At 36.7% G+C, this 14488-nt stretch overlaps 1 protein-coding gene across 4 annotated transcripts in view; it reads left to right on the top strand.

The window, feature by feature from the left end:
* Positions 1-14488, top strand: part of ARHGAP18 (Rho GTPase activating protein 18) — a 95526-nt gene that overhangs the window by 74270 nt on the left and 6768 nt on the right. For all 4 annotated transcript variants that reach the window (XM_017829602.1, XM_017829591.1, XM_017829579.1 and 1 more), the window contains exons 8-12: positions 1308-1385; positions 4201-4360; positions 7038-7120; positions 8306-8512; positions 9280-9426. In XM_017829602.1, the coding sequence (XP_017685091.1) occupies positions 1308-1385; positions 4201-4360; positions 7038-7120; positions 8306-8512; positions 9280-9426 (675 nt within the window). The remainder of the gene's footprint in view (positions 1-1307; positions 1386-4200; positions 4361-7037; positions 7121-8305; positions 8513-9279; positions 9427-14488) is intronic.

The following is a 14488-nucleotide window of genomic DNA, read 5'->3' as shown; positions in this document are numbered from 1 at the left end:
AATCTGAGGGTAATAGCAATCTGTGTATCTCTGTCAGAAGTTTCTCCTGACAGTAATTCAAATCTCTGGCCTGCTAATGAAGCCATGCAAAGCAGCCCTGATAGAGGTGAAGAGGGGATTTCCCATAGACAGGAGGCTGGTGGTTGCCAGCAGCCACCTCTTGGCCAAGGGGAGGCTTATCACTGTGTGTGAAGGAGTTGTGGTCACCAGTAATGCCACCAGATCTTGCCTCCCCCAGACATTGTAATGATGGCAAATCACAAAACGCCCAAAGCGTCTTCATGGTCAACACATGAGAGTGGCAGCCACTGATCTGGTGCAAGCCAGATACAGTGAGAGTTGGATAGGGCCAGTTAGTACTTTTTTTTTAACCCTGGAGAATACACCAGCGTGACACTACTAGTGCTGGTTTCGAACTTTGTAGTTTTTTCTGTCTGATCTTTTTTATGGCATTTATCTGTTACATAAATACGGTGGTAGGTAAACCCCCTTTAATTTCTGTAACGAGAGAAAGCACAACTGTGTTGCATAATTTTTCTTATTCAAGAGCTGGCACAGGAAGGCATGTAACAAAGGCACTGCCCTAGTTAAACATCGTGAGAACTATTTGTGCTAAAATGATGTCATCAGCTTTTGACGTTTACAGATTTCTTTTGTATACTCTTAAATCCCTCCTTCAGTGAATGCTTCTAGGAATATCTTTTAGAGAAAAAGAATTTATGGTACCTGTTTGAAGTACTTTTACAGAATTTCTGCAGATTAGCCATGTGTAGGATTGCAAACTGTTGAGTTTGTTAGAACATCAGAATTTGCAAATTGGAGATTTCTTTAAAGCCTAGAAGTTCTTAGTTCTTCTCTAGTAAAGTCCTGAAGAAGAGTATTTATGAGAAAATTAATACTGCATCTCTAATGTTACCTTAATTGTTTTGATTTGGAGACATTTTACAAGTGTAGTAATTGGGATTTGATTTTGAAGGTAGAGTAATTTTTGGAAAAAATTCTTCTGTCTTCAGAGAACACTTGAAGGAGGTAAAAAGCATACAGTTTTCTTTTAATAAAATAGACAAACTCTTCTTCAGTAGTACTCATAAAAAAGGTAAGAACCATATTAAAGTTTTCTTTTATAACAACTGTAATCCATTTACAAACTGTTTGTTCCTCCACTTGTTACACATCTGTGTGCACAAATGCATGCATACACATATGCTTACGGAGATACAAGCATAAAGGCTCCAATATATCAGAACTGTCTTCCAGTAATTTTTAACTGGCATCTTTGTTCATGCAGTTTGGTTTGTGTTTGACAGCTGATTGCCCAGATAGAAGAGACAACTCTGGAAACAGAAGGACTTCTTAGAATACCAGGAGTTGCAACAAGAGTAAAGGTAAAACGTTGCACAGATTCTTAACATCCCCCAAAATGTATCCGTATTTTCTGATTTTATTTTGTCATACAAATATATTCTAATTTCACATTGTTATGAAAATCTTCAAAAACAGAAAGCAAAATCTCTTTACAAAGAAAACTGAGTTATATTAGCTAGAGAGCTGATGGTTTCATCCAGTGTAGTCTTAGGGAAAAGACTGGTGTCCAAAATTGAAGGAGAGTTCAAGCTGCATTTTGAATTCAATTGTGCCAAAATATCATTAATTCTTGGCATGAGCTTTTCAGCCCTTTGCTTTTTCCCTGAACCAGCTTAATCATATGAACAGTTCCTACACAGTCTTTCTACCCCAGGAGGAAGCTTTTCTCTGGCATTTTGAGCCCGTTTCAGTAGCTAGACTTAACCTATGTTATAGGGCAAGGCAGGCAGCAAGCACTGAAGAACTCTCACATTTGTTTTTATGAACAGCAATATAACTACTTGGCTCACCAAGTGCAATCATAGAATCGTAGAATCAGCTGGAAGGGACCTCTGAGATCATCAAGTCCAACCCTTGATCCGCTACCGCCATGGCACTAGTGTTAGGCACGTCTGTGCACAGGGACACTTGCAGAGTGAGTGCCAATTACATGCAGACTCTTCCCCAGTATTTGCCTTAATGCAGGAAACTAAGTACACAGTATGATTCTTGCCAAGAGTCAATGTGTTAAAAAGACGATCTGAACTGGCCTTAAATTCTAAACAGAAAGGACCGTTTAAGTGGATTCAGCTGTCCAAAGATGTCTGCCAGCCTCTGTTGTGTAGAACTTGGTCCAGCAGCCGGTTCATTAGAAACAACTAAAAGAAGGGAATGTTATGGAAATTGGTTTTCTTTATTTACCAGTAACTAAGATACTAATTTTTTTCAGTTTTCCTCTGTTCTTTATTTTCCACTTCTAATCAGTTCCACAAACTGGAATGATTTCTGAGTGATTTTCTTTATTTAATTGTTTATTTGTTTATTCCTTGATTTTATTAACTCAATATGATTTTCCAGTGAGGGGATCATTCACTATTTGGCTTTCATTAATTTTTTTAATTGCTTCTTTAAATCAAGCAATTGTTTTGTTAGCAAATATGTTAAGTTCTTTTACTTATGCAAATAGAAAATTTTAAGATAACTAAAGACTTGAGTTTTTTCTTTGTTTTCTTAACCTGGAAAAAGAAAGTATTTTCCTCATTATGTAGTTTTATACAAAGACACAGAAAAAATATTTTACTATCATATTCTATAGATTTTAGAGTTATTATTAAAAGATGCATTGGTTATACCCATAGCTAAATACATTTACTTTAAAATCCAGGCATTGGATCACTAGGACACAATTGAAATTTCCACTCTTGCCTCTCATATGAAACAGTTCATTTTATCTGTATGTTTAATACTGCATTTGCTGCAGTGATTTGGTCTGAATGTGGATGGAGGAGCTGATGAGCCTCGGGGGAGAATTTTCACCTCTTTTTCTAAAGCTTGCTTTTTTTGATGATCAGGAAATCATACCCACTTGACTTTAGACATCTGAGTTACAATCATTGCACCTTTGAACCCCCAGCATAGTCAGTAAAGACAGATCTCTCTTGAGGACACTTGAGAACATCCAACTTTTAACATCAATCTAAGTGTCCACATTTTCTTTGGAAATAGATCTTTTTTCCATTTTGACAAAGTTAAATTTAATAAGAATGGTATCTTAAAAATGTATCTGGTATCATGTCTCCAGTGTGCCCTTCTTTTCCAGATTAATAATTATGGCCATATTTTTCCATAGCACATACTTTGCAAAACAAGCCAATATCTCTGTCCTCCTTTTCTGTCCAGAGTAACTGAGTCTAGAAGAAGGGAGTGACTTGTGAGAGGTGCCTCAGGGCCACTGGCCCTATATGGAGGCTACTTCCCACTCTGCCGGTCTAGGAAATAGATGAAGTGGATGTGAGGCCTGGACTAATGCATAGCAATAGACGAAGAAGGACTTGGTCTTTGCAGCGTGTTCCCATTTGTACGTCTCTGAAAGCCCAGTTGTAGCACTGCCATGGGAGCAGGGCAGGTATATGGTAATGTCTGCTGCCAACAATATTCCACCCTTTCCCAACCGTTAGGATGTACCACTGAGACTTTCAGTACTGTTTATTCTGCTGTATAACCTCATGATTTGCAGTACAGCCCCCTTCCATAGAGGGCACATTTGACACGTGCAGTGCTAGGCAAAGCTGTATGTGCCCAGCAACATGGAGTTCCCTATAGATGGCAAGACCCCCAGCTATTGAGTCACATCTTTTCCCTATGTTTTAAAAAGAGAACCAGCCTCACCTTACCGTGTATTTTGATAGGAAACTGTGTGCCAACACACGTAATTGCCATATTTTTTTCTATGAAAATGTCTGTGCATACATTACAGCAATACTTTCGGTAGTAGTTTCAGAATTGCTATATATATCAGACATGTCTTAATATTTGAGGGGAGAGAAAGTCATGACTCTTACGTGCTTGAGTGTGTTATCTGTTTCTTATTGTATATTCCATACAGCCCTGAGGCAGGCGCTTGAGATTCTTCCTATATGATTTGACTACTGCCTATTACTACATGTTTGCTTGCAGTACGTCTAATCCCCAATTTATCTTTTCGTAGCAAAAGATCAGTGGCAGCTGGAGTTAAATGATATGTCAGATGTCCTTTTTCCCCCCTGTTTCAAAGTATGGGAAGCGTTGCTGCATGTGTGATGCGTGACTTCCAGCAGCCAAGTGTTACTGGTGCTCTCTGTATCTACTGCCTTTCAGACTCTTTGCCAAGAACTGGAAGCAAAATTTTATGAAGGGACTTTCAACTGGGAAAATGTAAAGCAGCATGATGCAGCAAGTCTTTTAAAACTCTTCATCCGTGAACTGCCTCAGCCACTTCTCACTGTAGAATATCTCAAAGCTTTCCAAGATGTACAGAGTGAGTAGTGTCCTTTCTGTCTCAGCTGAAAGAATTGATACCTGTGCAAACAAGTGCCTCTATGCTGTAGCAGTATTTTCACTAATAATATGCAAAACTGAGAAACAAATTGAATAACAACAATGCGAGTTTTCCTGAGTAAAGACTGGCCATATTTTTACTAATGTACAAATAACATTTTTCATGTAATGACTATTTTAGTAGTTAACACAGAAAATGAAAACACATTGCCACTTTCTGATGGTTCTGATAGTCGTTAGGAGGTGTAGAAGGGTTGTAAGGAAATTGTGTATGACAGTATCAGTTTATAAATAGTGTTTGCTTCAAAAGAAAACCACAGCAAAGATAAGTAGTTCTGCAGAAAATGTAACAAATTATAATTTATACTGTTTACAGTCTTTTATCTGTTTATAATGGGAGAAGTTAAAGCAGAATAGTCAGAACTGCTGATCATCCATGGTCCCATGAGGTCAGCAAGTTCCAGTGTAAATGTCCTCCTTGCCAACTGGTCACAAAGACAGCAAACATACCAGCTGTAATTGAAAGAGACTGGCTTGGTGATAATGAATCAGGAGTCAGAACCCACATGTGTTAACTTCCCGGTCAACACAGGCATGCAAGTTCTGTTTCACTTCCCTCCAGTCAGAGCAATGGCTCATTCCTAAGAGACACTTTCACAGAATCACAGAATATTCTGAGTTGGAAGGGACCCACAAGGATCATGAAGTCCAGCTGTTAGGTGAATGGCCCAAACCCATGACCTTGGCATTATTAGCACCATGCTCTAACCAACCGAGCTAATCTCAGGGTCAGGGAATTCCCATGGACAGGCAGACAGATGAATATTTTTAAAAACTGTGGGCTATGTCAGTCTCCCAGTTGTGAGCTGCCTTTCAATGCCTTTAGGTTGGTGGGAGTAGGGGGCTGGTGCTTTGTCCTGTTACATGTATTGTTGATTCTGCAGTACTGAGTGGCAAGTTAAAACTGGCCAGAATGCTTTCAGATGATGCTGGCAGCAAATGACTCCAGAAGACTGTTCCATTTACTGGATAGTGATTGGAGCCAAGAGGGTTTCTGCTTCTCGCTCCTCAGCTGTCTGAAGGCTTATGTGGTTTTATTTACCCAGAAATACTCAAGTGCCAGGATCCAAACCACTTTCTACATTGAACCAAAGGATTTGATTCAAAACAGACACAGTACTTCATAGCCTCCCATTGTTTAAATTGTCTGCCTGTCTTGTTGGTTTCATGTAATAAGATTAGGTGGAAGAGAAAGAAGACATCATCTTTGTGACAGTAATCGGTGTTTTTCTTGATACTGTGACTAAGTAGTGTTGTTAGAATTAAATATTTAAATGACATAATTTAAAAATTTAATTGATTAATTTAAGTAATGTAAGCAGCTAAAATTCAATTGTTATTAAGGTGAGCAGACAGAAGCCCCCAATTTAGGTAATGAATTTTAATGTTTTGCAATTGTAGTTTTGCTTGCTTTCCTAGGAAAATGTTGATTCTCATTGCTTTTGGAACACTGTGACATATAGTGTTTTGAAAATGAATTTAAACCTTACTTTTAATGTACGTATTTCTAGAGCAGGTAGATACACTGTTCTCACTACTTTATATTTTAAATGACTATACCATTTGCCACTCATTTATTCAGTTCCTTAATTTTTATCATGGTATAAAGTAGTCAGTAATGGTTTGGTTTTTTAATTTCCTCAATGACCTTTATTATTTTTGTGGTGTCTCCCAAATTGATTTGGGTGAAATGTATTTCAAATAGCAATTCAGTTGGAATCCCAGCAGGAAGCATGAGAATAGTGCTGTCAAATTTTGAAATAGTGTGATAAAACTATGTCAAGTGCAGGTACCTCTTTCTTCACTTGTTTTATGTATGGCCTGATTCATTAGGAGTCTGCTGAGAAGACTTGCCAGAGCATGTCCTCTAAAGCACGACAGGAGGAAGTTTATCACAAGTGGCAAATATGGGAGAGTTAGGGCTTCCTGCTGCTCAACACTGCCGTAATGTAGGAGCTCTTCTAGGAGGTGGAGGCGTGTAGGGATGCACTCATTGTGCATCTTAGGTGAATGACGCGCCACTGAGCAATTGGTAAAAGGCAGAACTAATGTTAGATTTCTTTAATTATAGCTTGTATCATTTGGTACAGCATTTACTGCTGTAGATAAGTGTTAAGCTTCTCTGCTCTTGGCTTTATCCCCATTGCCATTGCAGCTGCTGCTGCTTATGTCGCTGAAGGCCTGCCTTATTCCGTGACATGCAATATTCATTCTGTGACTTGGGAGACCATGCAACTGTGAAGGCAATCAGAGAAACTGTGAAAGCAGTTTTGAATATACCTTTTCATATGTTGGGGCACAGGCTCAAAAAGGGAGGAACCGTTAGCTGACTATTTCTTCTTGTAACATTGCAAAATAAAGAATCACAAGGCATCTAGAAAATATTGCCAGAAGACTGCTGAGTCATACAGCAACTGAATCCTAAAAGAACATTTGGAAATGAGTATCAGAAAACCAGGGTCTGCTAGTCCTTTCTCATACTGTGACAATTAGCCATGTGTATGCATTCAGCATTTTGTAAGAGGTTTCCACTTATGCTTTTTGAAAAGTACAAAGAACAATTTCAAAATACTGAGGTTCATGTGCTTCACTGGCAGATCTTCCAACGAGGAAACAGCAGCTGCAAGCTTTGAATCTTTTGGTTCTCCTTCTACCTGAAGCAAACAGAGACACTCTGAAGGTTAGAATTGTTAATACTATTTTCCTGCAGAAATATTTTGTCTGTTCTTTTGAATCCACTGTTATGAATGCTGTTGTTTTTTTAACATTCTTTTTTTTTTCAGTTCAAAGTTAATGCTGAAACTAGTGATTCTTTTTTTTTAATATATATTTCACAGAACTTCAGAAAAAAACACCCTTAGGACCCTAATTCCTCCCAAATGACTTTTAAGAATGTGACTTGAAATTTTTCCAGGAGATTGCAGTAATACTCTCCCAGCGAGCAACCTTTTCCCTTAGAAGTTTTGTTCCTTTTTTTTCAGCAGCAGTCATTATTTCCAATGCAAAAAATAAGCAGAATACTATGGATGTGAGTTTGCTTTTATGAAGTGGGTTTAGCTCTTCATTTTTATTCCCCACTTTTCTCTGTGCTGTTTGTTTCTACTCTCAATAGACTAGAAATTTACTTCCTGTTGCTATTTATAGCACATTATCTGAAGTCTTCCAATTTGAGATTGTCCTTTTGTAGCAAAGCTAATAATCTTTTTTCAGAATACGCTTACTATTAAAACTGCTACAATCAAAAACGAATGCAGGATTTGTGTAGGATGCAAAAGATCATTTATTACAGGCAAAACCCCCCTACTAGGTCTTACTGTTCAAACAAGACTTTCTTTTTGAGTTAGTAAAGAGGACAGTCAAGAGGGCTTCTGAGCTGAGTTACAAATATCTGGAACTGAATTAATTTAAAATTGCCTGTCATTCACAATGCTTTACTCACAAATTGTTTACCTTACAGAACTAGCCACTCCATGTTTCCATAACCATGACAGCTGGCAATTTAAGAAAAGCCAACAGTAACGTCTTCACAAGCATCTGTGGGATACTACTTATGTACCTCTACAACAAGGGTTTTGAAAAAAAATCTTACTGTGCAGTGCTTCAAATGAATTGCTTTTGAAAATGTTATCTATGATAATAACAAGAATGTTTTACTTCATTACTTGAAGGAAACAAAACTTGCATTACAGTCCTGTGAATAAAGATATACACACTCATATTATTGATTGTTTTTAATGTGTGTTAGGAATTAAGAGCTTTTTCAAAAAATATGTAACATCATGTTTCACTTCTATGTTCATGTTCAATTCTGCACGTTTCACTTTTCATGTGCAGAGTTGAGCTGTAAGTTCTGCTGTTATTTCAGGTACTGCTTGAATTCCTCCAAAGGGTAATTGATCATCGAGACAAAAATAAAATGACGTTAAAGAATGTTGCAATGGTGATGGCCCCAAACCTTTTCACGTTTCATGGGTTTGGCTCAAAGACTATTGAACAAAGCGAGTTTGTTATGGCAGCTGGAACAGCAAATGTCATGCGTTTTATGATTCAGTACCAAAAACTTCTCTGGACAGTAAGTACATTTTTAGGCGGGGCGGGGAATGATGAATTTCACAAACAAGTTATTTGAACAAAGAAGTAATATGGAATTACATCCGTGATTTAGAGAAAGATCAGTCCCATCCAGCTGGGTTCTTGCTTATAGGTAACTCTTATGGGAGCAAAACAAAATCGTTACATCTGATGTTAAGCTCTGATGGTCAGTTTTAATACAGTATGTACTATATGTGAACTCAAAAATAAGTCCTTGGGGGATATTTATATTTGGTCTACCAGTATACAGTGTTGTGGGCAATTCTTTTGAGTTTGAAGATATTAGTAGGAAGTATTTTAATTCATTTGCATTTTGGTCCGAACTTAATATTATATAAAACACGTTTTGATAAAACATGAAGTTGTATCATGGTCTCAAGCAAAGTTCTAACTTAGATAGACTGGAGAAGTTGAAGCTTTGTTGTGCGTTAGCAATTTGAAACAATTTTGACCTTTACTGCGTATGAGGAAAAATAATTATCATCATTGTGCACACTAACAGTCAACTAAATTTTGTTGGCTGAGGAAAGTAAAAACACTGTATGATTCCACCTCTCTTACCCTCCACACAAATAGAGTGGTTTTAAAATCATTTCACAGTTTTATAGTATTTGAATCCGTAATTATTACTGGAAATAAATACTATTTTTTGAGTTCTACCTGATAATTTGTCCATTTACAAACTATTGATAACTTAGTTACTTAAGAAAATTACATAGCTACTACTTACTATCTATATTCACCTAGATTCCTAAGTTTATTGTTAATCAAGTGAGAAAACAAAACACTGAAAGACAGAAGAAGGAGAAAAAGGACAAAGCGATGAAGAAACTTCTGAAAAAGATGGCATATGACCGGGAAAAGCATGAGAAACAGGAGAAGACTCCTAATGATGTAAGGAAGCATGCATCTGAAATACTTTATTAATAAGACCATAATTTATAGTGAAAAAGTGCATATGACAGAGAGGATATCTACATTTATTTAACTGAGAATTTCAATAGATAGCAAGTTAATGTGGCTTTCATGGTTTGTGGGTTACCAGCATGACACATTTAGAGGACTGTACTTTTTTTTTGTTTGTTTTCTCAGATTTTTCAAAATATTTCTATTCTGAAAAATTGTATCTCACAGGTTGTTTCAGTTTGAGCATCTGAAAGAAAAATATATTAGTTCTGTATCTGCAGAGGAAGTTAAGTGTTGTGACGACTTAGTATTACTCTATACATGTTTAGGTTCTGTGCGGCCCAATAAAAGTCACAGCAGATCATGTGTTTACTTAAAAACTAAATATCTAGATTTCACTATGTTATATTTAATAGTATTTGGAAACAAATCTAACTTTTAATTATCCTTCCATCTACAGAAGTTCCCCAACCACTGAACTCTTTGTCTCAATCTTTAGCTAGAACACACAGAACTTGCCCAACCTAAGAAACCCCAAAGGACGAAACAAATGTAAAAAGCTGATTAACTGCCTCTTATGCAGCTATTGTCCAATTGTCTACTGCCAACTTACTCCAGTGTATATGATCTACAGTTCAGAATCTCTCCATTAGGTAATTAACTTCTGCCAGACCCATCAGTGATCTCAAGGCATAAGTTTCAGCACAACACACTTCACATATTCTTTAAAATAAAAAAAAAATCCTGTGGCATTATAGTGTTAATTTCTCCCGTGGTTCAGAAAGATTTTAGTTGGACTGTTCCCACTGCCACCAAAAGCTTAAAAAATACATATCATGTACATTGAAATTATTTATGATTTCAAAGGGGTTAGTATTTACAGTTTTTTGAAACTTATTAGCCTGGGGTTAGTATTTACAGTTTTTGAAACTTATTAGCCTATACATCATTCCAAAGTTAGTTTAAATACACAAACAGGTAACACAAAATACGTGTATCCTGATAACATAATGAACATGTATCAGATTTGGGTGGTATGAAAATACCCCCTTGAGGGTTGGAGTCACAGTGAAGATTCTGGTGAGGTAGAGACATCTTGTGGTCACTGGTAGAAATTCAGCGCTATGAGCAGTCCACACCTTTCTTATCAAGTGTGCGTGTATGACAGACTGTTACAAAAAAAGAGTTGTCATATGCTCATAAAGGCATTTTTTTAAGCTTTTAAGCCAAAAAAGAAAAAAAGAATGGAAATGAATATGCTATATTATCTCTCAAATCTGGTATGTATGCTACCTTTTTTTTTTTTTGAATGTGTAAATAGGTAGATTCTTTGAACAACTATATCCAGAATTTGCTGGAGACTTACATTTCAGTGTTCCGACCTCATTTTGTATGCAATATTTGACACATATCTTAATGTCCAACATTAATTAATTCTCCAGCATCACTTTGCCTTACTTTCATATCTCTCTATATGAAGGAATCTGTACGCAGAATGAAGACTTACATAAAGCTCATTAAACACTGGTATTTGTTTTTCTCAATCTAATAAGAAGAGAATTCTTTGAATTCAGTTCAGTTGAGTTATGATGAGATGACACTTAATGCTGCCATCCTGTGTTCACTGTAGAAATAACAGCAAATGCACCGAAGTAGGCAAATGCTGTTGCAAGTTCAGATATTGGATTTTTTTGTAATTCAGCGCTGTTGGTCTTCTAGACTAAGATATGCCTTTTTAATCCACTGGGGAGTTAGTGCTGAGGTCTTTTAGAGTAAATTATGCCTTTTCAATCCACTGGAGAGTTAGAACTTAAGCCTCATGTAATTCATTCTTGCTCAAATATAAATGTAAAGTTACTATTCAATAATTTTCTTTAAGCTGTAGAATTCTGTGGGGCTTTGGTTCAAAATTAAATGGTACAATTTTTCAAAAATCCTTCATGCTTATTTGAAGCATTCAGTAATTTTGGGTGCCTGGGAAGATATTACTCTTAAAATCATATTAACAAATTGATAAGGCTTCATTGTGAATGACAATTTTATACATTCATTCTTTAAGGAGAATTTGTGGGGTTTCCCCCCCACACTCCAATTTTCAATTTATACTGCTTTAATTTAAAATTGAGGTGATTTTTCCTCTGCAGTTCCTGAACTGCATTTCACTATTAGATGGCAAGTGAGGCACCCAGACTTGGGGTGAATTGCTGCTCCAGTGAAAACTTTGCAACTTTTGAAAGCTAATTTTCTTGTGTGCAGCTGAATAAAAGCTAAGGAAAAGTTGCTATTTTCTACCACTTGCTGTGGCACCCCACATGATTAAACATAGATGGACAGAGCTTGAGTCACTTCCATACTCTCCATAAATCAGTATTTGCATTCTTAATAGCAGCTCATTTGGATAGAATTTCATCTTATCTCTGATGAGGCCTCTCTATCAATCACGTTTCCCTCTTTAAGACAGAGGTTAAATAGCATTTACTGCAAACTGCAGGTGAGATCTCTGTACAGTGCTGAGAGTGGTTAATATTAGAGGGCTTGTGAGGGTTAATTGCATTTTGAGATACCTATGCATACCTATGGCTCCAAGTCAGTGTTGGGGATTTTTTCTGGTGTTGTTGGGCTGCATAATGCTCAAAAAAAGATGCCCTCAGGACTAGAAATTTACCCACTAGCTTTACCCTGATTTATACCATCTGTCATTGTATTCCTCTGTATGTTGCAATTGTTCCAAAGAAAGGAGCAGTCATGTTAAGAGCACAATGCAATTCTAGTAGACTTAGCTGCTACAGGTTAGTAAAACCATTGTATCCTATAGCCCTTCTACACAAACAAGTTTGTATAACCTGTTTGAATTTACACAGAATAATGTTTCTGACTCTTGCTAAATTTGTTGCTCACTGCAGTGCCAAATTATTTACTAAAAAAAATTGCTACCTGCTAAATCATTTCTCTTTGTATAGTTTTGCAGGTTTTTGTCCCAAAATAGGTGCAACATTTTGCAACTCAAAGAGAACAACTGTTTTGCATATTTTTCAGACTTTGCTTCCCATGTAGCAAGATCCTTTTTAAAATCAGTTTTGTTCTTCATAATACTCATGTCCCATTCCTGCTTGGTGTAATTTGCAATTTATAATTATATATAATATTCCATCATTACTGAAAATACTGCATAGTCACTTAATTTCTCTCTTCATCTAGCCTGATAAATATTTAAGTGTGTCATGCCAAATGGAATAGGGGAATCTGGAGGAGACCTACCCCAGATCCTATAGCCAGTGAGCTGCTGTTCTTTTGTGATATATAGATTCAAGTCCCTCTGACAAGAAGGGGTTTGAAAGAAGATGAGTGCCTCCCAGGTGACTGCTCTGCCTGCTGCAGACTAAGCATTGTAGGCCAGTATTTTCCATCAATTAAGTATGTATCTTCTTCGTGTTTTTTCTTAAGAGGTTTTCTAATTCAGCCAGAGGCTGCAGTGTTTTAAATCTCGTCCTGAAAGAGCCTGTGGGGCAGCAGAAGGAACTTGCGAGTGTAGGTGACCTCTCTTTAGTGTATTGTCAGTCATCTAATGGCTTATATATTGTGATGTGGAGCCCCTAACTTGCATGTTTTGAGCTGTGCTGTGCAGAGAATAGGCCCTTCTGTGATTCTGTTCCTAGATGTGTTAGGCCACATTTTTTTTACCACCAACTAGCACAGTGAATGGGGTAGGGGATGATTTGGTTCTGTTCTCTCTCTAGTTTGGCATGATTTCTTCTGTAAAAGAAGGTGGTGAAAGTGGCAAAATGCATTCATTAGCTGAGCTAATAATGATTTTATCTGAATAAACAAAGTAATTATTCTGTTTGATCTGTGACCATAATGTTAGAACTCTGTGGACACTTTTTAGTCTTTCTCTCATATACTCAAAGCAGGTTATTTTTTAAATAATTTATAATATGCCTGCTGTATATATTAAAAAAAGAAGTTATCCAGCTGAAAGTTGGAAAAACCCCATTAAAATCAACTGAGACAAAATGTTAAAAGATCTCTATAAAAAATGAAAGCTAATTTAAATTTGCTATGCTGAATTTGGTGAAAGACCAGCTAGGGATGTCTGTGATGTCTGTTCAGACATAAAAATTTCATTTTGCCAGGATATCAGAAGTTTGGAAAGAGGCAAAAAAATTTTAAGTGAGAGTTAGCTTCCTAGCAGATGACTAGAGACACTTTTTCCATCAGTGAAGGCCCTAAAAAACAGATTTGACAAATTTAGGCATAAATCTCAGGGAGATCTCATGGAGATCTCTTGCAATCTTATGAACCTTTGATTCCATGATTACTACATAGCAAATTCTCAATATGATTTTTCTTTTAATGCTCTGGACAGAAATAGATATTATGTCTAATATTTTAAAATCAATAGATAATAAGACTAGATATAGAAGGATTGTTTGGTTAAAATTACTTACTGTAACTCCTCATTTGTGTAGTAATGAGCCTTCAGCTTTCTCAGGAAGCTGTCCTCCTGATTCTGCTCACGTTTATGCTTGTTCTATATTCATTTAACACTGATGGCTTCAGAGAAGCTATTCTAGATTCACAGGTGCCCAGACTTGTTCACTGATTATGGAAGAAGAAATGTTCAGCTTTGCAATTGAGTAAATGGAGGTGGGGGGGAGAAGAGAATGAACTCTCATAATCAGCCTTGAGTACTGAGTCTCTTACTTTCTTTTCCTATCAAAATGAGTACATTTGAGTAAATGATAATGTGATATGAATAGAAAAAATACCTCGAGATTTCCAGGAACAGAAATTAGGACCTTATTCACAAATAAATTATGCCTTTTGTAACTTCAAGTGTCATGTACCTGCAACTTGAACAGAGAAACTGTTCTTTGGAGCCCTCCTTCTCTGTAGCTAATATGATTGATATTCATCATCCAGGATTTGTGGATTGAAATAAAATACAAATCCATTATATAGTCAGACTTGCAGGTTGGCTAGCTGAATATATTCTAGAGAAAAAAAAACAGGGAGAAGAAGCTGCAGTAGTGAATATCTATTTTTAAAA

This window comes from Lepidothrix coronata, unplaced genomic scaffold (assembly GCF_001604755.1).
Source record: "Lepidothrix coronata isolate B3197 unplaced genomic scaffold, Lepidothrix_coronata-1.0 Scaffold5, whole genome shotgun sequence".
NCBI lineage: Eukaryota > Metazoa > Chordata > Aves > Passeriformes > Pipridae > Lepidothrix > Lepidothrix coronata.
The sequence above is the reverse complement of the archived record's forward strand: the minus strand, read 5'-3'. Positions and strand labels throughout refer to the sequence as shown.